Source organism: Callospermophilus lateralis, chromosome 13, assembly GCF_048772815.1.
Source record: "Callospermophilus lateralis isolate mCalLat2 chromosome 13, mCalLat2.hap1, whole genome shotgun sequence".
NCBI classification, from domain to species: domain Eukaryota; kingdom Metazoa; phylum Chordata; class Mammalia; order Rodentia; family Sciuridae; genus Callospermophilus; species Callospermophilus lateralis.
In genome coordinates, this window is record NC_135317.1 from 58,702,007 (window position 1) to 58,725,904 (window position 23,898).

General features: G+C 39.9%; 1 protein-coding gene and 1 non-coding gene across 2 annotated transcripts; both read right to left on the reverse strand.

Annotated features, from left to right (window-relative positions):
- Positions 1-10,219: 10,219 nt before the first annotated feature.
- On the reverse strand, positions 10,220-18,672 carry H3-3a (H3.3 histone A). The gene is made up of 4 exons (XM_076873094.1): positions 18,568-18,672; positions 16,920-17,070; positions 15,633-15,786; positions 10,220-10,867 (listed from the first exon to the last, which is right to left on the reverse strand). The coding sequence occupies exons 2-4, from the start codon at positions 17,045-17,047 to the stop codon at positions 10,739-10,741; spliced, it is 411 nt and encodes a 136-aa protein (XP_076729209.1). The 5' UTR covers positions 17,048-17,070; positions 18,568-18,672; the 3' UTR covers positions 10,220-10,738.
- Positions 14,889-14,961, reverse strand: Trnaa-ugc (transfer RNA alanine (anticodon UGC)). The gene has a single exon. It is a non-coding gene; the product is annotated as a tRNA-Ala (tRNA).
- Positions 18,673-23,898: the final 5,226 nt, after the last annotated feature.

Below are 23,898 nucleotides of genomic sequence, written 5' to 3' on the forward strand. Positions count from 1 at the left end.
AGCAGGAAGGGACAGCGTTTCCCACACCCTGGTTCCTGAAACTGGGGGCAGTACTCTTCAGGAGGCCATCCCTGGCAGTTCGCCTGAGAGCCAGAGTTGCCCGGGACCTGCAGGAAAGACCTGATGCGCGGCCATCTGCTGACCAGTCTGATGCCAGTGTGGTCGCCTTGGTTCTGCTGGCAGCGAAGCCACGAATATTACACGCCGTCAGGCTCCAACAGGCCCTGCAGCCTGCTAAGCCCGGGCATGGCATGCCTTGAGAATATGCTAGTGTCATTTTAGCTAAAATCCTGGCCACCTTTCCCTTCCCACCTCTTCCCCTCCCTCGCCTTCACACGGAATCAGAACTGTTTATTTCAGATTCAAACGTAGTGAAGATGAACAAGTCGCATTTTCCAAACGTTCTGCCGTATGATCCCCAGAGGTTCTCTTATCACTTTTCTCCTTATTTTCAATTTTTCCAGCACTGCCTATAAAACTATTACTAATTTTTTTTTTACTTGACTCAAAATTTGAACTTAGGGGTGCTACCTGGAATCTCAGGTTTGTTGTGTGATGTTTATTTTACTAATTCATATTCAATATAAAAGTCTTTTAAATGTTTGTTCATAAATCACCTAAAATTACATGTTTCACCAGTGATATTTTTTAAACTGGAAAACCGAAGTTCATGGAGGTTAGTGTCCTGCTCATGATTATGGCACAGGCCTAGCTAGTTCTCTACCTTAAAGAAGACTTTGATGATTAGGAAAGAATGAAACTCAGAGGGGTGCAAAAGGGCCATTCTGAGAAGCAGAAACACAAACACTGATCTGCACAGGACACTGAGGGTGCAGGGATGGGAAGGTAGGGGGATACTTGAGCATCCAGTTCTCTCATTTGAAGTGGGGATGACAAAGGTTACCTCAAAGATCCCTGTGAGAATTAAATGAGATAAAACAGGTTTGGTACAGTGTTTGGCTTGGCACACAGCAAGCACTCGATTAATACTTACCCTTATAAAAGTTGGGTAGCAAGAGCTCTGAGGGACATGCCTCTGGGTGGCTTCTTGGCTAGAACTTCCAGATTCTACAACTACTATTTCCCTTAGGCTATCACTGTTACCAGTTTGGTGTCTATCTTTCCAGATCTTTCCTATGCATGCACACATAGTACTTGTGTATATACTACACACACACACACACACTCTCTCTCTCTCTCTCACACATACATGTACTTACAAATTATTTGGGTGGTTAATGTTAAACTCATGGAAAATGGTATATTTATTCCACAGCTTGCTTTTAAATTTTTACAACTGTAACGGCCAATCTGAATTGTCAACTTGATTGGATTAAGATAAACCAATGACTAAAAGGATTATGGGTGTGTTAATGAGGGTGTGTCTAGGAATGATTGGCCTATGGGATAGCCAACTGAAATGGAAACCCTCCCTAACTGGGCCTGAGGGACCACTAGGCTGATGACTTGGATGGAAAAACAAGGAAGCATTAGCAGATGCAAGCTCCATTCTTCTTGAACTGGTTTTTGGTTGCTGCTGAGATCAGCTGAGGATATCAGACTTTCTCTTCTTCACTCTAACAATGCGGACTCTGACAGTGACTGTTCAGAAGGCTTGGGTCTCAGACTGGAGTAGCATCGATGATCCCTCTTTTCTGGGGCTTCTGCCTCTTGGACTGTGCAGCTACTGGTTCTCCTAACTCTCCAGCTTGCAGAGGGCCATTGTGGGCTATTCAGCTTCTGGTGGAGCAAGCCAACCTAATAAGCCCCCTTTTTATAATTATAATTCCGATTGACTATATAGAACAACAGAGTTTGGAAATCTTTCTCCATGAGTGTATATAGATCTTTGCCTCATCCTTGTAAAACAACATTGTATTTCTTAATATCGTGCCATAAAATTTTACTTGGCCATTTCTCTATTCATAGACATTTAGGTGGTTCAAATTTTCAGTTTAACAAATAATGCTGCTTTATTCACACTTGTGTGCACGTACTCAACACTCTTGCCCACTTTGTATTTCTAGGGGACAGGTTGATAGAGGTGGAACAATAATTAAACTATTCTCATAATTCCTTTTGTTAATATTTATTTATTTAGGAACTGGGATTGGACCCAGAGGCACTTAACCACTGAGCCACATCCCCAGCCCTTTTTTTATATTTTATTTTAGAGACAGGGTCTCGTGGAATTGCTAAGAGCTTTTCTAAATTGCTGAGGCTGACTGTGAACCTGCACTCCTCCTGTCTTAGCCTCCCTATCCACTGGGATTATAAGTGTGCCTTTGGCACCCAGCCTTAATAGTCATTTAATCAAACTGAAATTTGGAGGTGTGAAATAGAAACTATTCCAATGAATAGTCCAATTATCTCATTTTCTAAAAATTGAATAGCTCACTCTTTTGATGGGGTTATCGAGGATTGAATTCAGGGGCACTAGGCCACTGAGCCACATTCCCAATCCTATTTTTTTTTTTTTTAATTCAGAGACAGGGTCTCACTAAGTTGTTTAGCACCTCACTAAATTGCTGAGGCTGGCTTTGAATTTACCAGCCGCTGGGATTACAAGCATGCGTCACTGAAGCAGCTTGGATCTGTTTCTTGACCATTTGTTTAGTCCCACTGACATTTACTTTACGCAAGTATCAGTTTTAAATATTATAACTTTATAATATCTTTGACATTTTTTTTAAAAACAAAGTCTTTTCTCTCTTTTTTTTAATCTATCTATCTATCTATCTATTTAGTGGTGCTGGGAACCAAACCCAAGGCCTCATAGATGCTTGGCAAATGCTCCACAAGCATACAAACAATACAACAGTAAACATCCTATTAGTTCAGTCTTAGAAAAAATGTAGAGAAAAATGTCTCCTGGGTTCTTACTGTTCTCCTCAGTTACTGCCCATTTTTCTCCATTTTAAGCCAAACTCCCAGAAACAGTTACCTGTACTTGCTATCCCTATTCTTTACATGGAATCCTTTCTCTTTTGCTTTTTATTCTTTATTCTTTTCTTGCAATTTTTTAAAGTATTCTCCCTGTTTATTTTGAAAATTTTAAAACTATGGAAAAGTTGAAAGAATGGTGCATGTAATTTAACCAACTGACTTTTAAAACATTTTTAGTTGTAGATGGACACAATACATTTATTTTATTTGTTTTATTTTTATGTGGTGCTGAGGATTAAACCCAGTGCCTCACATATGCTAGGCAAGCACTCTATCACTGAGCTATAACCCCAGCCCACCAAATGACATTTTACCACATTTTTCTCTTTCTATATATTTTAAACTTCAGCTTTCAAAATTGTTCTTCCCTTTAGCATGTATCTGTTAAGAACAAGGATATTTTTAGTGGGGTGTGGTGGTGCTCGCTTGTAATCCCAGAGGCTCCAGAGGCTGAAACAGGAGGAAGTTCAAAGCCAGCCTCAGCAATTTAGCAAGGTGCTAAGCAACTCAGTGAGACTCTTTCTCTAAATAAAATATAAAAAAGAGCTGGGGGTGTGGCTCAGTGGTTAAGCACCACTGGGTTCAATCTCTGGTAGCAAAAAAAAAAAAAAAAAAAGAAAAAGAAAAAAAAGAACAAGGATATTCTCCACATCATGTAAGAATGGGATCCTAATTATAATAAGATACATACTTCTTATAATATATAATAAGATACACACATACTTCTGTGTATATATAATATGTCAAAATATACTCTGTTCTCATGTATATCTAAAAAGAACAAACTTTAAAAAGTTAAAAAAAAAAGAATATTCTCTGACATTCTTCTTCACAATCATAATACCCTGTTGATGTACCCCCAAGACACTGGAAATTAATGTAATATTTAATACACATTCCATATTAAAATTTCTTTAATTATCCTAACCTAATAATTTCCTTTTAATTAGTTAAAAATAATCTAAGTGAGACACATGGTGCATAGGGGTAGTCCCTGATATACAGGAGGGTGAGACAGGAAGATTGCTTGAGCCCAGGAATTCAAGAACAGCCTGAGTAACAGCAATGAGACCCTGTCTCAAAAAATAAAAACAAAGTGTAGTGCAGTTTGGCACATATCTGTAATCCCAGTGACAGGAGAGGCTGAGGCAGGAAGATTTCAAATTCAAGCCCAATCTCAGTTACTTAAAAGATCCTGTCTCAAAATAAAAACGGTTGAGTATGTAGCTCAGTGGGAGAGTGCCCCTGAGTTCAATCTCCAGCACCACAAACAAATAAACAAACAAAACCCCCAGAAATCACAATCCATGATCTGGTGACATTATCATGTTTCTTAAATCACCTTTAATATAGATCACTTCTAATCTATCTCGTGTGTGTGTGTGTGTGTGTGTGTGTGTGTGTGTGTGTGTTTGGTTTTGTGGTTAGTCGGTTTGTTTGGTACTGGAAAATGAATGCTGAGTTACATCCCAGCCCTTTTTATTTTGTAATTGGAGACAGGGGTCTCACCTAACCACTGAAGTTGTCCTTGAACTTGGAATCTTTCTCTTCATTCTCCTGAGCTGATGGGATTATAGGAGTGTGTCTCTGCATCAGGCTACTTTTGGTTGTTTTTTTTTTTTTTTTTTTAACAGTCTAGGATAGTTGTTTTGTCAACTGTCTTACACTTTGTATGTATCTGGTTGTTTCCTCATGATTACAATTTTTGTTCAACATTTGGGTGATGTGTCCTCAGCATTATGTCACCTTGTCTCATGATTGATGATGTGAAATTTGATCATTTTATTAAAGTCCCACTGTCTCTTGAATTCATTCCAATCATGTTTTGTTTCCTCTTTTTCACCAAAACTTGTTCTAAATAGGATCACCAGTGACCTCACTCATATGTTGTCAAATCCAATGGTCAGTTCCCAGACCTCACTCTTGTCAGTATTTGCTATAGGAGACCACTTCCTTTCTACCTGGGAGCACTTTCTCTTGACTTTCAGATCACCACCTTGTCTTTCTTCCTCTTTACTCACGCCTTCTCAGTCTCCTTTGGATATCACCTCCAGCCCTCTAAACTCTAAATGTTGAGTGCCTCAGTCCTGGACCTCTAATTTCTGTTACCTCCCCCCTTGGTGATCTCATCTAGCTTCTTGGCTTTAGTATTTCTTTTTTTTTGGGGGGTGGACCACTAAGTCACACCCTAGCCCCTTTTATTTTTTGAGACAGGATCTCGCTAAATTGCATAAGGCCTCACTAAGTTGCTGAGGGTGGCTTTGAACTTGTGATCCTCCTGCCTTAGCCTCCTGTGTTGCTGGGATTACAAGTGTGTGCCACCACACCTGGCTAGGTAGGATTACATTTTTACTAATGACTTCCAAATTTGTATTTCTAGCCCAAACTTGTTTTATAACCCCAAGCTCATACCCAATTTTTTTTAAAGAGAGAATTTTTTTAAATATTTATTTTTTAATTTTTGGCAGACACAACATCTTTGTTTGTATGTGGTGCTGAGGATCGAACCTGGGCCGCACGCATGGCAGGCGAGCGTGCTACCGCTTGAGCCACATCCCCAGCCCCAGACATCTCAATCTTAACAGGTCCTACACTGAGCTCCTTAAATTCTCCCTGACTTGCTCCAAGTTTTCCCCTATGTGAAGCAATAGCACCTTAATCTTATAATTGCTGAAACCCCAAACTCTAACATTGTTAATTTTTTTTTTATTTTTTAAAATCAGGCCCACATCAACAGCAAATCCTAGCCATCTTGTCTTTTAAAAAATATCCAGAATGCGGGCTGGAGCAGTAGCTCAGTTGAGGCACTGGGTTTGTTTGAGGCACTGGGTTTGATCCTCAGCACCACAAAAATAAAATAAAGGTATTGCATCCATCTACTACTACTACTACTAATAATAATAATAATACAGAGTGCCACTTTGTACCACCTCTGCCTGTATGTCATGTCACAATAACTTGCAATAACTTCCTGATTTTCCTTCCCAAGTTAGTGCAGTAACTTCCTGATTTTCCTTCCCACTCTACCCTTATTACTCTCAGACTATTCCCTTACTCAGCAGCTAAAGTAACTTTGTTAAAACATAAGTCAGACCATTTTCTCCTTTTGCTCAATTCTCCAGAGGCTTTCCATCTCAGTGATCCTGAAAGACCCTATAATGCCCCACATGCTCTGACTCCCATTATATCTCTGATTTTACTCTTGCTCCCTCTGCCTTTGCCTCCTTATTGTACTAGGAACACACCAGGCAGGGTCCCCTAGTGGAACTCTCTCAATAGGGCCTGGAATACTCTTCTCTCTCATCCATGTGGCTTTCTCTTATTTTCTTCAGAGCTTTACTTGAAAGACATCTCACTGATGCCTTCTCTGGCCAACCTAACTTCCAACACCCAATCCCCTTGCAACACAACTTACCTTTGTTGTTGTTGTTGTTGTAGATGGACACAATACTTTTATTTTTATGTGATGCTGAGGATCGAACCCAGTACTTCACACGCACTAGGCAAACGTTCTACCACTGAGCCATAACCCCAACCCCACCTTTTTTTCTCTAGCACTTATTTTTACCTTATGATCTATGTATTTTACTTTTTAATTATTTCCCTCACTAGAATTTAGCTCCATGGCAACAGTGAATTTTTTGTTTTGTTCACTTCTGCATCCTAACAGTACCTGGCACTTACGAATAAATAATGAATGAGGCATAGGGATAGGAGGTGATTTGCTTGAGGTCACCCAGCTAGGAGACTGGGAGTTTGACTACATAGCCCAAACTCTGAACTGTGAAGCTATATTGCAAATAATCATTTCTTTTTAAAAAATAATTTCCTCATTTACCTGAACTGTTTTCAAAGAATGTTTAATAATAGTAATAAAAAGAATATTGACTTTGAGAATGTCCCTTAGTTAGAATGTTCTGATTTCTGCCCCTTTATTAAGATGATAAAAGTATACCTGCCCAGTCCTGTTTCATTGTGACACCAAAGCTCAACAGTACAACGATACCTATTTAGCAGGAATCCTACTGGAAATATTGGAAGTTTGATGCTAGGTTTTCCCCTACAACTCTGCAAGGAACAAGTATGTTGGTTTGCTTTATCATAATTTTCTATTCAAATTCAGCATTTATTGGGCATATTACATCAGGCCTTGCATTTCTGCATGTTCTCATTTAATCCTCAAAATAACAAATCAGTTTCTGTGTATTAGGATTATAGAAATTTAATGTTACCACATGAAAGCAGGAGTTTGGGACCCCTTGGTTGTAGACCAAGTGCTTAGCATGCATGAGGCCCTGAGTTTGATCCTCAGACTTGAAAAACAAAAAACCCCAAACTGGAAGGCAAGCATTAATATTCAATTCTAGGCGTTAATTAGATTTGTATGTAGGTTTACTGTAACAGCACTGCAACTACAATGGGAAACATAATAAAACTCCTGTTCTTGTAGCAGTCTAGTGAAAGTAGATTCAATAAAAAAGTAAACAAATTAACAAGGTAATTTCAGATTTTGATAAATATTAAGGGAAAAAAAAGCTAAAGAATATGGGAAAAGATATGTGGGTAAAGGGTTTGGCTGGGGCTTAAGTCGTATAAGGGGAATCGATTGGAAAGGCCGGATCACATTAAGGCCTCATGAAATTGTGAAGAGTTTATGTAGTCTGTCATGATAAGCCATGAGATATTTTTAGTAAGTGGGAAAATGACCTGGAACAGTTTAAGTTTTAGAGTCACTTCTCTGTGGTCTCTGTGGAAAAAAGGACAGAGGGGATGGATGTAGATGAATTATTATGAGTCCAGGTCAGAGAAAATAGCAGCTTGGACTAGGAAGGTTAAAGTGTTAAGTGGAAACTTTTGGATTCCAGTAGTTAACATAACAAACTGTTTTCAATAACTACTGGATCTTTGGTATCCAAAAAGATACCCTCATTCCTCATTTTGTCTCCCCCTGCCCATTTGTTTCTACTAATGCCAATACTTAAATTTCTACGAAGCAAAATTGCTTTTAAGAGTATGGTCCTAAATTTGGCCTACATGGGGACAAAATCCACCATCTCCATTTGCTGTTTAACTTTGGCAATTTCTTTATCTGCATAACAGGGTATTATAGTACCCATCTCAGAATTAAACAAGTTGGGGGCTGGGGATGTGGCTCAAGCGGTAGCACGCTCGCCTGGCATGCGTGCGGCCCGGGTTCGATCCTCAGCACCACATACAAAGATGTTGTGTCTGCCGATAACTATAAAAAAAAAAAAAAACAATAATATTAAAATTCTCTCTCTCCCTCTCTCTTTAAAAAAAAAAAAAAAAAAAAAGTTGGAGCATACCTTTGCATCTACAGCATATACCAGGACTTCAATGTATTTGTAAACCTGAATTTATTTCTTATGTGGTGAAGGTAAAGGGCAAGAGATTGGGCATCTACTTGTGATAGTTAAGTGAGATTTCCCATTTGCTTAAGGGAATGATGTTTTCACTTTTTCCCAGCTGAGGATGAAACCCAGGGCCCAGTGTATGTGGAGGTATTGAGCCACATCCCGCAGCCCCTCCAAAAATCCTTTCAGTTTTAGTATCACTGATTTTCCTAAAACATACTTACCTGCAATTTTTTTTTCTTACAATATAACTTTCTAGAGTTTTTTTTAAATCTGGAATTTTAAGGTGTTAACTAGCTATTTCTTTAAGTTACTTTAGTATTCCAAAGCTGAAACTTAAAAAGTGATTTTACTTTAGTCCTCACACATGGTTTGGACCCAACTGCAATTTGCTATAAATTTTGACTTAGCAGTTATCATATACCATCCCCAAAGCATGGTAAGGGAAAAGGATTATTAGTCTCACAGTAACTGAGCACTAACCCAGGAGCCAATAGGCAGGCAGACGATATTCAACACCTGAGTCAAAGAATAGCCTCAAGCTCAAAACTACTATGCATATTGGTCAGAACTCAAGAATACTTTTCCATTCAATTGCTTCACTTATATATACCTTTATGTGGTGCTGGGGTTTGAACCCAGTGCTTCACAAATGCTAGGCAAGTGCTCTACCACTGAGCTGAAATCATTGCACAAATATTAACATACCATGACATATTAAAGTTCAATCATACATTTGCATATTACCACTGAATGCAAAGCTCATTACATAATGCTAACTTTTGGTAACATACACTTCATTGGTTATCTAAATAAGGTACATAATGCTAAAAAACTGGCAAATTAACTGCTTACAACCATTTTATAGGACAAGGAAAAAAATACTTTTGGTTCACTAAAGCTTGGAGTAATTTAGGATGGGGTCAGGCACACCTGTAATTCCAGTCACTTGTGAGGCTGAAATATTCCAAGTTTTAGCAATTTATCAAGAGCAGTAAAGAAAAAGGGTTAGGGATGTGGTAGAGCACTGCTGGGCTCAATCCCCAGTACTAGGGTGGGGTGGGGTGGGATGGGACAGACACAAATTAGGGCTCCAAGAACCTGAAGTATACAATCTACTTGTAAATAATTAGTCCCTAATGGATTCCAGTAGTTAACATAACAAACTGTTTTCAATAACTACTGGATCTTTGGTATCTTATACTGAAAAAACATAAGCAGAGAAGAAAATGCCAGTACTTAGCCAACTATTACACCTTACTGATCCAAGTTTGTTCTTAGCCCAGGATTTAGGTTTCATTCAATTTAATTCACATTAGGTCTTATGTTATCTTCATTTCACATTAATCATTCCAATGCTAAATGTAGCTTATGAACTATTAGTACTTGCAGGGTTAACAAGTACACATCATAAAACAGCCAGAGCTGCAATAATACACTGATACTTTTTGAGTTAAATTTAACAGCATAGTACTTTTGTGAGTGTAAATTTAGTATTCAACACAGATTCAACTATTTCCAGGTGGTTTGAGAATCAACACAATGTATGTCCAGAGTTAAGATCTGGTTTTGGCAAATATTTACCATCTACACATTTTTAAAAATTAGAAATAAAGGGCTGAGGTTGTGGCTCAGTGGTAGAGCACTCGTCTAGCATGTGCGCGGCCCGGGGTTCGATCCTCAGCACCGCATAAAAATAAATAAATAAATAAATATATCGTGTTCAACTAAAAAAAAAAAAGAAATAAAGCCTTGTTTCCTTTCCATGTTAAGCTTATACTTATACTCCACACCTCAATAGTTTTGTCTCGAAGCACTTGTAACTAAAATCAGTTTTTAATATGGAACCTTTGAATTAATTGTATGGATAAGGTTGATTAATAAAGACCAAAAGCAAGTATAGTTTAATGTATTTTAATAGCAAACTTACAGGAACAGCACAGAAGACAGACAACATTAAAAACATGTACTTGCATGTAGGACAACTCAGTTAGAAAAGTATAGTGAATGGATGGAATCTACTGTATGATAAAAATGCTACAAACACCATTTAGTTGCCATCAATAAGAAATTTACTTGTTTAAAAAAATCCAAATGCTGGCATTGTCCAGAAAAATTTAACAGTTTTATTTATAATTGTTATAAAGTTGAACTGCTGAAACCTGTTCACTGAAACATTTTGACTTGCATTAATGCTTTACATCCCCGCATTTATATTAAAAATTCACACACAAATGAAAATGGAAAAACGGCCAATACCTGATTTCTGTCCCCTATTTTTCCACTCGCAATCATATACTTAGGTACCTTTTGACCCCATGGAAAAAAATATCTAACGTTCAGAACTACCAATAACAGGAAGAAGAGAAAAAAAAAATTTTTTTTGAGAATGAAATGTTTCCCATCATAGTGAATTCTTAAGCACGTTCTCCACGTATGCGGCGTGCTAGTTGGATGTCTTTTGGCATAATTGTTACACGTTTGGCATGGATAGCACACAGGTTGGTGTCTTCAAAAAGGCCAACCAGATAGGCCTCACTTGCCTCCTGCAACAAGAAAAATTATTAATGGTGTTATTTCCAAAACAGTTAAGACACATTAACTATAATCAAGTTTTTGAATCCTAAAAAAATATACTTCACAAGATATTGACTTTTTAACCAAATAATTACATTTAAAAACCTATTAAAAAACCAAAAAACCTTGTATGTCTAGAGGCTGGGGTTGTGACTCAGTAATAGTGCGCTTGACAAGCACGTTTGAGGCACTGGGTTCAATCCTCAGCACCACATAAAAATAAATAAAATAAAGGTATTGTGTCCATCTACAACAAACCTACCTTTGTCTGTAAGTCCTCATGAAATTACACAAGTCAAATCACTTATTAATAAGAATCTTCAAATACCTCATGCCAGCCTGGTGTCCTTATTTTGAATCCTACTCACTCCAATATCTGAACCTTCATCTTGTCAATAGTGCAATACAGTTAACTGGATTCTACCATACATGATCCTTACTTTAATTCTTTTACTTTTGTGGTGCTGGTGATTGAAACCAGGGCCTTGCACATTCTAGGCAAGTGGGCTACCACTGAGATACACTTCTAGTCCTATCTTGTTTAACAAGTTTTATAAGAATACTTATATATTTCTAGTATTCATTACAGGCTGGGGTGGGGGGAAGGTTACTGTGGACTAAACTAAGGGCTTTAAAAACATGCTAGGCAAGTACTCTACCACTGAGCTTCATCCTTGGCCACCTGAAGAGCTGGGATTATAGATATACAACACTGCACCCACCTTAAACCCTTCTGAAGATCCCAATCTGTAACAGCATTTGTGTATTTACCACTCAAAAACTTGGCTGTATGAATCACTGACACTTGGCATGTGAAGGGGAACTTCCACTTCAATTTATCAAGATTCTATCTCAAAATAAAAAGGGCTGGGGATATTGGCTCCATGGTGAAGTGCCCCTGGGTTCAATCCAAGGCATCAAACAAAAAACCATCCATTTTGAGATGACAAAATTACCACTTTGTCACCAGTCCAACTGTTTCTGATTTAGAGCATCAAATGAAAAGTTCCTTGGTCCTCTTCTCTCTCCATAAGGAAAAGCTGTTTCTCTGATCAAGATTTATTTAGGGCAGGGGTTGAGGACATAGCTCAGTAGTTCAGCCTGCTAATGGCCCTGGATTGAATCCTGAGCACACCCCTCCCTCCTCCTCCAATGACTTCACAATAAAACCAGGAGTCCACTTTTAAAAACATGAACATGACAAAAACTAACTCAAAAGGTTTACATTTTCCATTTTATGAAATGTATCTTTTTACTCTTTTGGTGCTGGGGATTCAACACAGGGTTTCTGCATACTAGACAAGTGGTATACCACTGGAACTAGACCTTCATATTTATACCTTCATCCTCTTTAGCTTTATTGCTTCTCTTCCGTAAAAATTTGTTGCATCCAAATTTTACTATTTTTACGTCATTCTTTAGCATTTGTTATTAAGAACTAAATCTTATTAGCCTTAAGATTTAGTTCAAGACTCCATGAAAAAGCAAGCAAGCATTCCTTCTGTCCACGTTTCTAGTGCAGGTAACCTTGAACTCCTACTTCCCTGGCATTCGTATTTCGTGCGCGTGGTGCTGGGGATTGAACCCAGGGCCTTGTGCATGTGAGGTAAGCACTCTACCAGCTGAGCTATATCCCCAGCCCCTCAAATCTTTAATATTTTTATGCCTTGCTCGAGTAGATATGATATTTGCTAGTTGGTTTTTGTGTCTAACTCTAATCTTAAAAGTATCTATTCTATGCAATTTGACTCTATCTTATCTTTTCCAACCATATCAAAATCAAGTCTTCAATATTCAGGGACTCATTCTTGGTACAGTCTAGAAATGGGCTAAAAACATGGCAAATAGTAGCCTTCTCATGGGCTTCACAATACATAGATAAAACAAATGAAGCTCCTCAGAAATAAATCAGTTTAATTTTGTTCAACCCATCATTTTAGGATTAGGCATTCCTTTAATATTTCTATGAAATGCAACAAAAGTTGTTATATGGTCATGTCAACAGGTACATGGTTCTGAGACCATTTAGAGTGGTATCTTTTATTGGTGTGTTTGATACAATTCAGATGTGGTATGGCAGAGCTAAGGCTCTCACTGCTGTCTTAGATCCCAACTACTAGTATTTAAGGTTGTGTCTGGTCAACTTGGAGGAGGGTTTGCCCATGCAAATGTAGTTCTTATTCTATTACCAATGTTCCAACGTCCCTTAAACATTGACTATAGAGAGGATTAAAGACTGACTACTACATTATTTTGAAACCAGTGAATGTAATTAATTTTGAAATAACAAAAGACCTTACAACTTAAAGACAAATGTCAAATTTACAACATTTTGAATACATTTATGACTCTTTCGTTTCAAAACACCAGTGTTCATTTTTTTGGTGTGTGTATGATGCTGAAGATCAAACCCAGGACCTTGTGCATGAGAGGCAAGCACTCTACCAAATGAGCTATATCCCCCCAGCCCGCAGTGTTCACTCTTAATAGGAGAATATTTTAGTTCAAAGTGTCAGACATTAAAGGCAAAGACTAGAATTATAAGTTAGTCAATTTTTTATTATCTATGGCAAATTCTTGAGTAACTTCTCTACCACTCACTGACTGTCCCTCCTCCAGCTACACAACAGACCCTCTTTTATCCATGGTTTCACTTTCAGGTCAACTGTGATTTGAACATATTATATGAAAAATTCCAGAAACAGTTCATAAAATTTTAAACAAAATTTATTAAAGGCATTGTTATAATCGTTCCATTTTACCATTAGTTACTGTTATTAATCTCTTACTGTGCCTAATTAATAAACAAACTTTATCATAGCTCTGTACATCTAGGAAAAACATGGCATATACAGGATTTTGTGCTGTCCAAGGTTTTGGGCATCCTCTGTGAACACAGGAATATGTATTTAAAGTTATAAACTGAGTGATTCTAAAGCAAAAACAGAAAAAAGGAAAAAAAGGGGGGGCCTCAGAATCCTATATCAACTGCTATCTTCTATTTTACTACTTGCATCAGCAAATTATCAATTTATATCTTAAAGAGAATTAATGAGTATGCTTCAAAAAAGCAAACAAAAGGCTGGGGATACAGCTCAGTTGGTAGAGTGCTTGCCTCGAATGCACAAGGCCCTGGGTTCGATGCACAGCACCACAAACAAAACAAACAAAAAAAGCAAACAAAGCAAAAGAAATAATAGATTATTCTTTCTAATTAAAATCAGAATTAATGCTAGAAATACAGGCAGATGTAAACATTTGGCCAAAAACCAGTAAAACCAAACTTAATGACAAACATATAACTGAATAATAGCAATGAAGGAAATCTACACACGAACAATTTTAAAGACAAAAGCCTTTAACCCAGATTAAGTAATCCCAATTTTAAGACTGAATTACTGACACTAATACTTTGACAATGAAGCTCAAAAATGCTAATTTTCAGTATAGTTTTATATTAAACATAGTCCTATTAACAATAACTACAAAAACAAAAATTAGTATTTTTATACCTATAAATCTTTGAAATCTTAAGAAAAGTTCTGACTTAGTAGTTCTAAGTAACAGCATGGAAAGATTTTAGTAGTTGAAATTTCAGTAATTTCAACCCAGTGAGAATTTAATGGGTGCCTATAACTGGAATTCACCAATCAAATGAAGTTTAGACTAACCATAGAAACAGCTCAACCAATTACACTTCAGGGTAGAATCCACCTATCAAATCTTTCTCACATATAAAGCAAAAGCCCTATTTTCACAGCAACAGCAGTCTAAAAATCCTCCAATGGAATATATGTAATTCTAGACCCTCCTCCCAGTCTGATTCAGGTCTACAATAGTGCCTAGAATCTGCATTTTAATCACTCTTTGCCCCATACTCCTGAGGAGATGGCAATCTTAACCACATTTTCAAGAATGCCAACCATACAATATAAAAACAATTGATGTTAATCACACTACATACCTTATCATCAATTTTTTTTTCTTTTTTGGTGGTGCTGGGGATTGAACCCAGGGCCTTGTGCATGCAAGGCAAGCACTCTACCAACTGAGCTATATCCCCAGGCTCCTCTTTTTGTTAATTTCAAGTTTTAATCTTTAAGTCACAATTATTTTAATATATAACAGCCTCTAGAACAGTTATTTCTCAAAGTCCCACACTATGAAGCTAAGAGTAAGCTTAGTACGCTCTCCATTTAAGTGGAAATCCATAATTAATCCTCTTTAGCAAACCACAAGTCCTCAAATCCCTGCCCTCTTAACTTGTCCAGTTATTATCTTCACTATCATCAATTCAACCTTTATTACTACTCACTACTTTTAACTTAATGCATAATTCTTTAATGCCACCTATTCTGTCTAGATATTAAGCTCTACATTGTATTTATCTCTTCAGGTCTACCAAAAAGACCTCTAGGTTCCAGATCTTAATGACCTACTATAGTCATAACCCAAACCAGAATTTTGTCTTTGAACATTGCTTTTAGTGCAATTTTTAGAAATTTTAAATGGTATAATGGAATCTGCATCAGGTTTTGGAATCCAATGGGTTCAAATTTTGCCATTTTCTGTATGCATAACCTTGAGTAACTTAATCGTTCCCAAGTCTCAACATTAAAATCACCTACCTTTCACACTGACTCAACTACTTGAACATAAGCAAAGATTTAAAATCATTCTTTAAACACAGCACAAAGAAAAACTCTCAAGAGTCTTCCCCACCCACCATTTTACCTGCAAAGCACCAATAGCTGCGCTCTGGAAGCGCAGATCTGTTTTGAAGTCCTGAGCAATTTCTCGCACCAGACGCTGGAAGGGGAGTTTGCGAATCAGAAGTTCAGTGGACTTCTGATAACGTCTAATTTCACGGAGTGCCACAGTACCAGGCCTTAAAAAAAAAAAAAAGAAATTAACATTAAAGAAATTGTTACCACACAAAAAAGTGGTCAGCTTTAAAAAAATGCAATAATTTTTCTAAAAACAAACCATCCAGGTATTCTTCAGCCTTAGTATTAAATATTACTTAGCCAGGCTGCTAATAAAGACTCTTTAGCTGCTTCTCATTTTGGTACCACTCTTTTTTAATATAGCTGCACCCTAGATTATTTTAAAAGCCCTCAAAGACTTGTGAACATAACCCAATGTCATTTAAAAAGTGGTTTTTAACTTTTTAAAAGAATACCTGTATTATGACTTCTGTTATCCCTCACGAATAATGAAATTTGTATACTCCTGATTGTACAGTGTTTCTTGGAAGTTTGGAAGCTTAGCTTTTCTTTTTTTGGATGGTAGCACTGGGGATTGAACCCAGGTATGCTCTACCACTGAGCTATATCCCTAGCACTTTTTGAGACAGGGTCTTACCAAGTTGCTGAAGCTGATGTTGAACTTGCCAGGCTCTGCCTCTCAAGTTGCTGGAATTACGGGAGTGCACTATTATGCCTGGCTTCTTTAAACCAATTGTCTACGAAAAAATTTTACCTAATTCCGACTTGTTTCTTCCACTGAATAGGATAACTGTAAAATTTGCAGTCTACCTAATTATGAACAACTTCTGCCCTCTAACGGCAGATGTACTTAACAACATTGCTTAGACCAAACTCAAATTTAAGCTAATAAAGGAGGAAATAAACCAATCAACTAAATGAGGGATGGGGACTTTATTAACAACCCAATTTTGATTAATGTTTTACCACAAGCAAGAACGGCTAACCAGAAAAAAATTTAAAAAGCACTTTATTATTCAAAAAATACTAACAGCTGACTAAATGTTAACTTATCCCATTAATATTTTTACTGATGGATTAGATCCCCTTAGGCCTCTAGATCAGTTATGACTTCAAAATTAATGTTTCTAGTAAGATCCAATACTAAATTACACACACACATATATGCATTCAAGTAGTAAATATTCAAAAAGAAACACAACAGTTTCCCTAAAATAAAGTTCGACTGTTAATCATCTTTGTTGTTACATTATTTGGATACTACAGGAGACTGTCCCATTTCTTCCTTTAATACCTGTAACGATGAGGTTTCTTCACCCCTCCAGTAGAGGGCGCACTCTTACGAGCGGCTTTTGTAGCCAGTTGTTTCCTGGGTGCTTTACCACCGGTCGATTTGCGGGCAGTCTGCTTTGTACGAGCCATGGTAGAAAGACCTCCTTACTTACCTACCAGCATTAAAAATAAAATAAAATAAAAAAATTCACCATATTGCAACTACTAAACATCCAAGTTTCCCTGTCACTACCCCCCCCAAAAAATCTGGAAACTATGATTAGTATAGAAAAAAAGTCCGTAATGTTATATAATGTGAAAGGGTGCGGATTACGCCTATCACCTAAATATGACTTCTTGAAACAAACTGTAGTACTAGAAAATTGTTAGTATTAATACCAGTCGTCTTTCAAAATGCCAATTCTGAGCGACAAAAGGCAAAACAAAAAGCCCCATAAAAGCCTTTGATCTAATTTCTTTAATTAGAAATTAGAAATGTCTGTAAACATTCGAGCCACAAACAAGTCAAAAGAACGAAGCCACAAACCACTGAAAGGTCGAGTCAAATTACAGCAAAAAAAGGTTTTACCCCCCCCACCCCCCCTCGCGTCTGGCAGTTAATGGATTGCTGTAAATATCTGAAAACATTCTTGGTTTTGCATCTTTACAGTTAATGTTGACAAAAAGACGTCTCGATAAACAAGGGGAACAACAGCTACCACCACTGAGCATTCTACAAAGCACTGTCTTCGCGTCCAGTCCTCACAAGCTTCGCAATGAAATAAAAGTGCCCCGCACCCAGTCTTTAATTAACGCACGACACCGACCGACCCGTCCACCCCAAGCACCACATAAACTTTTGGTTTTGCTTCCTCCGGGTTCCTCGGCAGAGGGTCCCTCCAGCCTGCCCGCTTCGCTCAGGCACCAACTCGGCTCCAAGACCAGAACAAAATGGAAACAATCGCAAAACGTATCCGATTCCCTTCCAAAGAGACAAAACACCAAATCGCTCGAAAATACCTCGATCCTCTGCCACGTGCCGCCCTCCAAAATGCAAAAGTTTTTTTTGCATTTCAAATGCATCAAGTTTCCACTTCTCCAAAAAAGGAAAAAAATGTCCTTCTTTTAAATTTTTTCCTCCCTTTTTAAAATGGGGAAGAGAGAAACGGGGGAAAAATATGGTCGGTGACCAGAGAAGAGAGACAAGATGGTGAAGCTTAGCAACAACTGTGGGGAGGCAGCAAAAAGCGAGTTACCCCAGGGTGGGAAGCCGCGGCGATTTCCACCTCTTTCCCGCCCGAAAACTGGGGGCTGGGACCCGGGGGCGGTAGTTAAGGGACCCGCGCGGGTCGTGGTGAAGGTTTGGGGTCCAGGGAAGGGACATCAGGCGGGATTTCACCGAAGAAAGAGGAGCCAGGGGCGCGGGAGGAGGGAGAGCAGGCTCGGCGCCGCGTTGCTGCTGTAGGGCTGAGGCGGCGAGAGACGGGAGAACCGCCGCCGCCGCCTGGGGGAAGAGGCAAACTCACTCCTCACCTCCATTTCTGGGCCAAAAAGTTTGTGGGCTAAGCTAGAGGGGCTGTGGGTCCCTTCCCCGTAACGGCAGGGCCCGGCTCAGGGCTGACGGCAAACGAGGCTCGGTTCCGGAGAAGCGGGCAGATGGGAAAACTTACCCCCCTTCTCCTTCGGCTAGAGCTCGGCGAGCTAGAGGCGGCGCTGGCGTTAGAGAGCGACGGCGGCGCGGCGGCGGCTGCGAACACAATTGAAAGATGGCTGACACCGAGGCTATCCCCCAACATACGCCGTCCCGCCCCCGCGCCGCGCGCCAGCCAATCACACACAATGGAGGGAAGGCTCGGCTCCGCCCCCGAGTCCCCGCTTGCGCCCCGCCCTCTCCCCTCCCCCCGCGCGCCCGTTCGCTGGCGCGCGCTCGCCCCTCCCCCGCGGGCCGCCTGCTCCCTCCTCCCTGCCGCCTCGCGCGGTGTGTGTACAAACACAAAAGACACGCCGAGGGGCCGCCGGCTCCCGCCGAGATGGCCGCCCGCCCCCATCTAACTCTTGCCCCCGGTCCTGTACTCCCACTCCACTCCGTGCGCCCACGTCATCGAGACCCCGAAGCCTAGGTTTGGGGAGCCGAAGGGGAAGTAGGGGGAGGGGAGGAGGCACCGCGGAGGAACTGGCCTGCGGGCGATGCGGGGGGAGGGGCCGCTCCGCCCCCGCGCGGGCTCTGGCGCGCGCCCCCGAGGCGCCCCGGGCAGCGTGGGGGCGGGGAGGAGGACGCGGCCACCAGGTCGCCGCGCCCCAGTTGAAAATACTCCCTAACAGGAAGCTTGCAAATGGAAACCTGGCGTCCCGCGCCCACTTTCGGATGGGGCTGCTGCAGCAGCTGGCGGGCGGACCGGCGGTCCCGTTCCCGCTGTCGCTCCGGGCTAAGCGCGGCCGGGTCCTGCGGGTCGGGCTGAGTGCCCGCGGACAACTTTATCCGCTCAGACTCCAGCCGCGGCGGAGCGGGCAGCCAAGGTGCGCTTCGGGCTGCGCGGTGGACAGTCATCCCCTCGGAGGTGACTGTTTGCCGGACCAGGGGACGGGGCTCGCCCTCTCCCTGGGCCAGGGTGCCTGATGCAAGATGGCTGTATTTTGTAAGCCTCTAAAACAATGTATGGAATACAACGTTAACTGTACAGGGCCTGTCCTGGGAGTTTGTCCTACCAGCCAGAGTGGGCCTTGTAACCGTCTCAGTATTTGGTAGGATTACTTCGGAAAGAGGCTTGCCAAATATAATAGCGTAGTCCAGTGTTGTCAGCTTCACCGTAGTTTGCAAGGGGCTGAAAACGGCAGAAATAAGGGAAACATGGTTTGGGAATTATGTTTAACCATTTTCCAATTCTCGGTAACGTGCAGAACAGACTTCATGGCTCAAGCTATCCTCATTAACTGGCGGTTGATTGATTGGCTAGCAAACAGCTGAACCTTCCTAGATATTGACAACGCTCTACAACTGTCTGTGCAGGTTTTCCGTAGAAGTGTCAGGAAGCCATCCCATGGGATGGTGAAGGAGACAAATTTCACAGATGAAGGACACTACTATTTGTAATCTGAAGACCTCAAAAGCATCTTAGTCATAAACATTATCCTGAAACAGATAAATGGAAATCAGATATGAGGGAAGGAATGGATTGGTCCAAGGTCACTTAAGTGAGGAACAGACCCAGGAGAAACAAAATAATCCAAACCTGTTTCATTATTATTTAATGAATGTTAAGTGTCCGTGGTTGCTATACAGAACACATAAAATATGCGATCCTATCTTAAAAGCACATGCAAAAAATCCTCAGCTTAGCTGCCAGCAAAGAATTCCTACAATTTAACCCAAGGGAAGGAGGTATTTTGTTTTTCTTTTTTGTTTTGTTTGCAGGAAACCAAAATATTTGTTGCTGGATTTATACAGGAAGGCTGTTGTACATCAGTTAAATTCATATTGTCAAGAAATGTTAAAATGACAGGGGTAATGTTCTCTTTGTATGCTATATTTTCCCATAAGTTTCTTCTTCCAGGCTTTAAATAAATGTCCAAGGAATGGAAAGATTGTTTCAGGTGAAATAGTTCTGAACTTGGAATATCTGAACCAACTGTTTCCTGTCTCTACCATGTAGATAGTAATATTTATTTATGGGAAGGTATGCTACAACCTCTATCTTCTAGTTGTAGATTGAGTTATTAAGCACCTGGATAAGTGACTGGATACCTGATGTTAGCTTCAGGAAGTTTTTTTTTTTTTTGTACTAAGGATTGAACCTAAGGTGCTCTACCACTGAGCTATATCTCCAGCACACATGCATACTTTTTTTTTTTTTTTTTTTTAAGACAGGGTCTAAATTGCTGAGGTCTGGAACTTGTAATCCCTCCTGCCTCAGCCTCCTGAGTCTCTGAGATTACAGGTATGAGCCACTGTGACCAGCTAGGAAGTTTTCTCATTAGATGAGTATGTATTGCTTGCCAACTCTGCTCCACACACACCTAGGTGCTAGGATTATAGCAGTGAACACCATCAGCGCCTTCATGGTGCTGCCTTGCTTCCTTATAGGGAAGTAGCACTTGGCCAGGGAGCAGGATGCTTTGGAGCCCCTTTGGCAAAAACTCAGGTTAAAGGGAAAGGGATTGTAGAGTCCAGATGGTGGAGAAGGAGAACTGCCAAGGCAAAAAGGAATTTTTATTTTTATTTTGAAGTACTGGGGATTGAACCAGGGGTGCTTTACTGAAACTACATCCCTAGCCCTTTTTTATTTTGAGACGGGATCTTACTAAGTTGCCCAGACAGACCTGGAATTGGCTGAGGTGGCCCTCAAACTTGACATCCTCCTCTCTTAGCCTGCCAAATGGCTAGGATTGTAGGCTTCCAGGTGTAAGACACCTTACCCTGCCAAAATAGGGAATTGGTAGGGGGCACCAGGGGTCAGTGCTGAATTGTTTTTACTTCTGAAACTCATGGGCTAATAATGGCCTCAACATTTGGAGTTAAAAAAAAAAATGGGGGAGGAGGGGTATAAAAGCCTTAAGGTGAAAATATTTTCCCTAGAATAGAATACTTAAGGCTGCTAATTTAGATTTGTTTATAAGTAAAAGTACAGAGTGGAAAGGATTTTAAAAGCACCACTCTTCATATCCATTTGGCTCCTGTCAGTCAAATGAAAAGATTACTGCCTCATGGAAATGTTTCTGGCTACTTTAGTGCTACCACTTACACATTATCACATCACTCTTTTTCTTTGTCATGTTGATTTAAACCTATCATCTGCTTATTTTTCATTATCTGTTTCCTCCCCAAAGAATGTGACCTAGGATAGAGATGGTCTTACCTGTTTCTTTATCCTATCTGAGCATTGCTCCACCTGATTACCATCCCGCACACACCAGTTAGGAGCCTTTCCCCATTTGCTGTACCTTCTCCTTAGGTGATCTCATACAGTTCCATGGAAATTATCATATACAAAGGTAGACAAAATAGTATAAAGAATCCCTATGTACCCATCACTCAGCTTCAAAAATTATCCACTCATCACCAATCTTGTGTTTTATCTTCTCTTGTGTTTTATCACTCCTCCCACCTCCTCACTTGAATTGTTTGAAGCAAATCCAGTCTACATCATTGCATCTGTTGATATTCCAGTATGTATCATAGAAGACAAATAAATGATTTGTGCATCTCTTAAATCTTACAGTCTATAGTCTATAGTGCACTTTGTTGAAAGACATGGGTCATTGGTCCTCAGGTTTTGTCTTCCCTTCCCCCAACTTCCCCTACCTCAGTCTTGCCCAGTAAATAGCACTACCATTTACTCAACTGCTCAAGCCCAAAAGTACAGACATTCTTCTGGCACCTCTCTTTCTTTCACCTGTGTAGGTAGTCCTATTGATTCTGCCTCTGAAATGCTTCTCAGAACCATCTGCACCTGTCCCCACCTTTCACTGGTACTTCCTGGGTGGCCTTCCTCTTTCAACTCTAGCACTTCTGTATTTCATTCTTTGTACAGCACACGTGGATTATAGACTATAGGGAAAAAATTTAGAGTAGATCACACCATTGTTAAATCCACTCAATGACCTCCCATGCACTAGATTAGATGCCACATGCATGGGGACTGGCGTTACTGCTTCCTTCTCTCAGTTCTATGCTGCAGACCAGCCACCTCTGTTTACCAAGTCCGACCTTGCTTTAGGGTGGCTGCACCTCCTGCTTCCCAGGCTTGAATGCTCTTCCCTCATCTTACCATCTTCTATGGCAAGATTTCTGACCTTTCCCATGTCACTTTATTTTTAAAAAATGGTCTTTTAAAAAAAATTATTTATTGTTCCTTGGCATTAAACCCAGGGTACTTTACCACTGAGCTATATCCCGCGTTCTTTTTATATTTATTGATTTTTTAATTTTGAGACAGGGTACCACTAAATGCTGAGTGTGGCTTTGAACTTGCAAACCTCTTGCCTCAGCCTCCTAAATCTTTGGGATTACAGGTGTATACCACCACACCTGCTTAGAAAAAGGTCATATTCTAAGGTTACATAGAGGAGTAGAGGAGGAGATTTGGAGCCATTCAATATGGAACTTGATTTTATAATTCATTATGTATTTCTAGCTTATATAATCACTATAAGAAAATTTTATGTTTCAGGGAAGATACTAAATATGAAACTTATGAAGACTCCCAAATAAGTCCTTTTGAAAATTTTCAATGAGAAAATTTGAGTTTACTTCTCAGAACATAATTTTTTGTATCAGGTTTTATGCTTGAAATGGACAAATGCAATTCCTGATCAAGACTTTGTAACAGTGGGGCCCAGGGCAGTGCTGCACGCCTGTAATCCCAGTGACTAGGGAAGCTGAGGCAGGAGGAGCGTAAGTTCAAAGCCAGCCTCAGCAATTTATTGAGACCCTAAGCAACTTACATTTTTTTGTTTGTTTCTTTGATTCTGGTATTTTAACCCAGGAACAACACTTTACCACTGAGTTACATCCCCAGCCCTTTTTTATTTATTTATTTATTTTTATTTTTGAGACAGGATTCCGCTAAGTTGCTTAGGGCATTGCTAAATTGCTGTGTTGCTAAACCCCCCTAGGCTGGTTTTGAACTTCTGATCCTCCTGCCTTAACTTCCTGAATTGTTGGGATTATAGGTGTGTACGACTGTACCCAGCCCTAAGCAATTTAGTGAGATCCTGACTCAAAAAGGGCTGGGGATGTAGCTCAGTGATAAAACACCCATAGGTTCAATCCCCATTCCAAAAACAAAACAAAACAAAAGACTTTGTAATGATGAGGCTCTGGGAATGTAATTCAGTAATAGAGCACTTGTCTAGCATGGATGAGGCCTTGGGTTTGATCCCCAGGATCACTACCAAAAAAAATTACAATGAATATCTCTTCATATTTGTGACAATCCTGTCGTTGACTTTGCTCATACAAATAGGTGATAAAAAATTAAATTTTTTTTTCAGTCATTTAAAAC

Excerpts from the sequence above, each read along its gene's own strand:
- H3-3a (XM_076873094.1), bottom strand. The coding sequence starts at position 17,047 with ATGGCTCGTACAAAGCAGACTGCCCGCAAATCGACCGGTGGTAAAGCA. Across the intron at positions 15,787-16,919 it reads AAGAAACCTCATCGTTACAG|GCCTGGTACTGTGGCACTCC; the intron begins GTATTAAAGGAA and ends TTTTTTTTTAAG. Across the intron at positions 10,868-15,632 it reads CAGCTATTGGTGCTTTGCAG|GAGGCAAGTGAGGCCTATCT; the intron begins GTAAAATGGTGG and ends TTCTTGTTGCAG.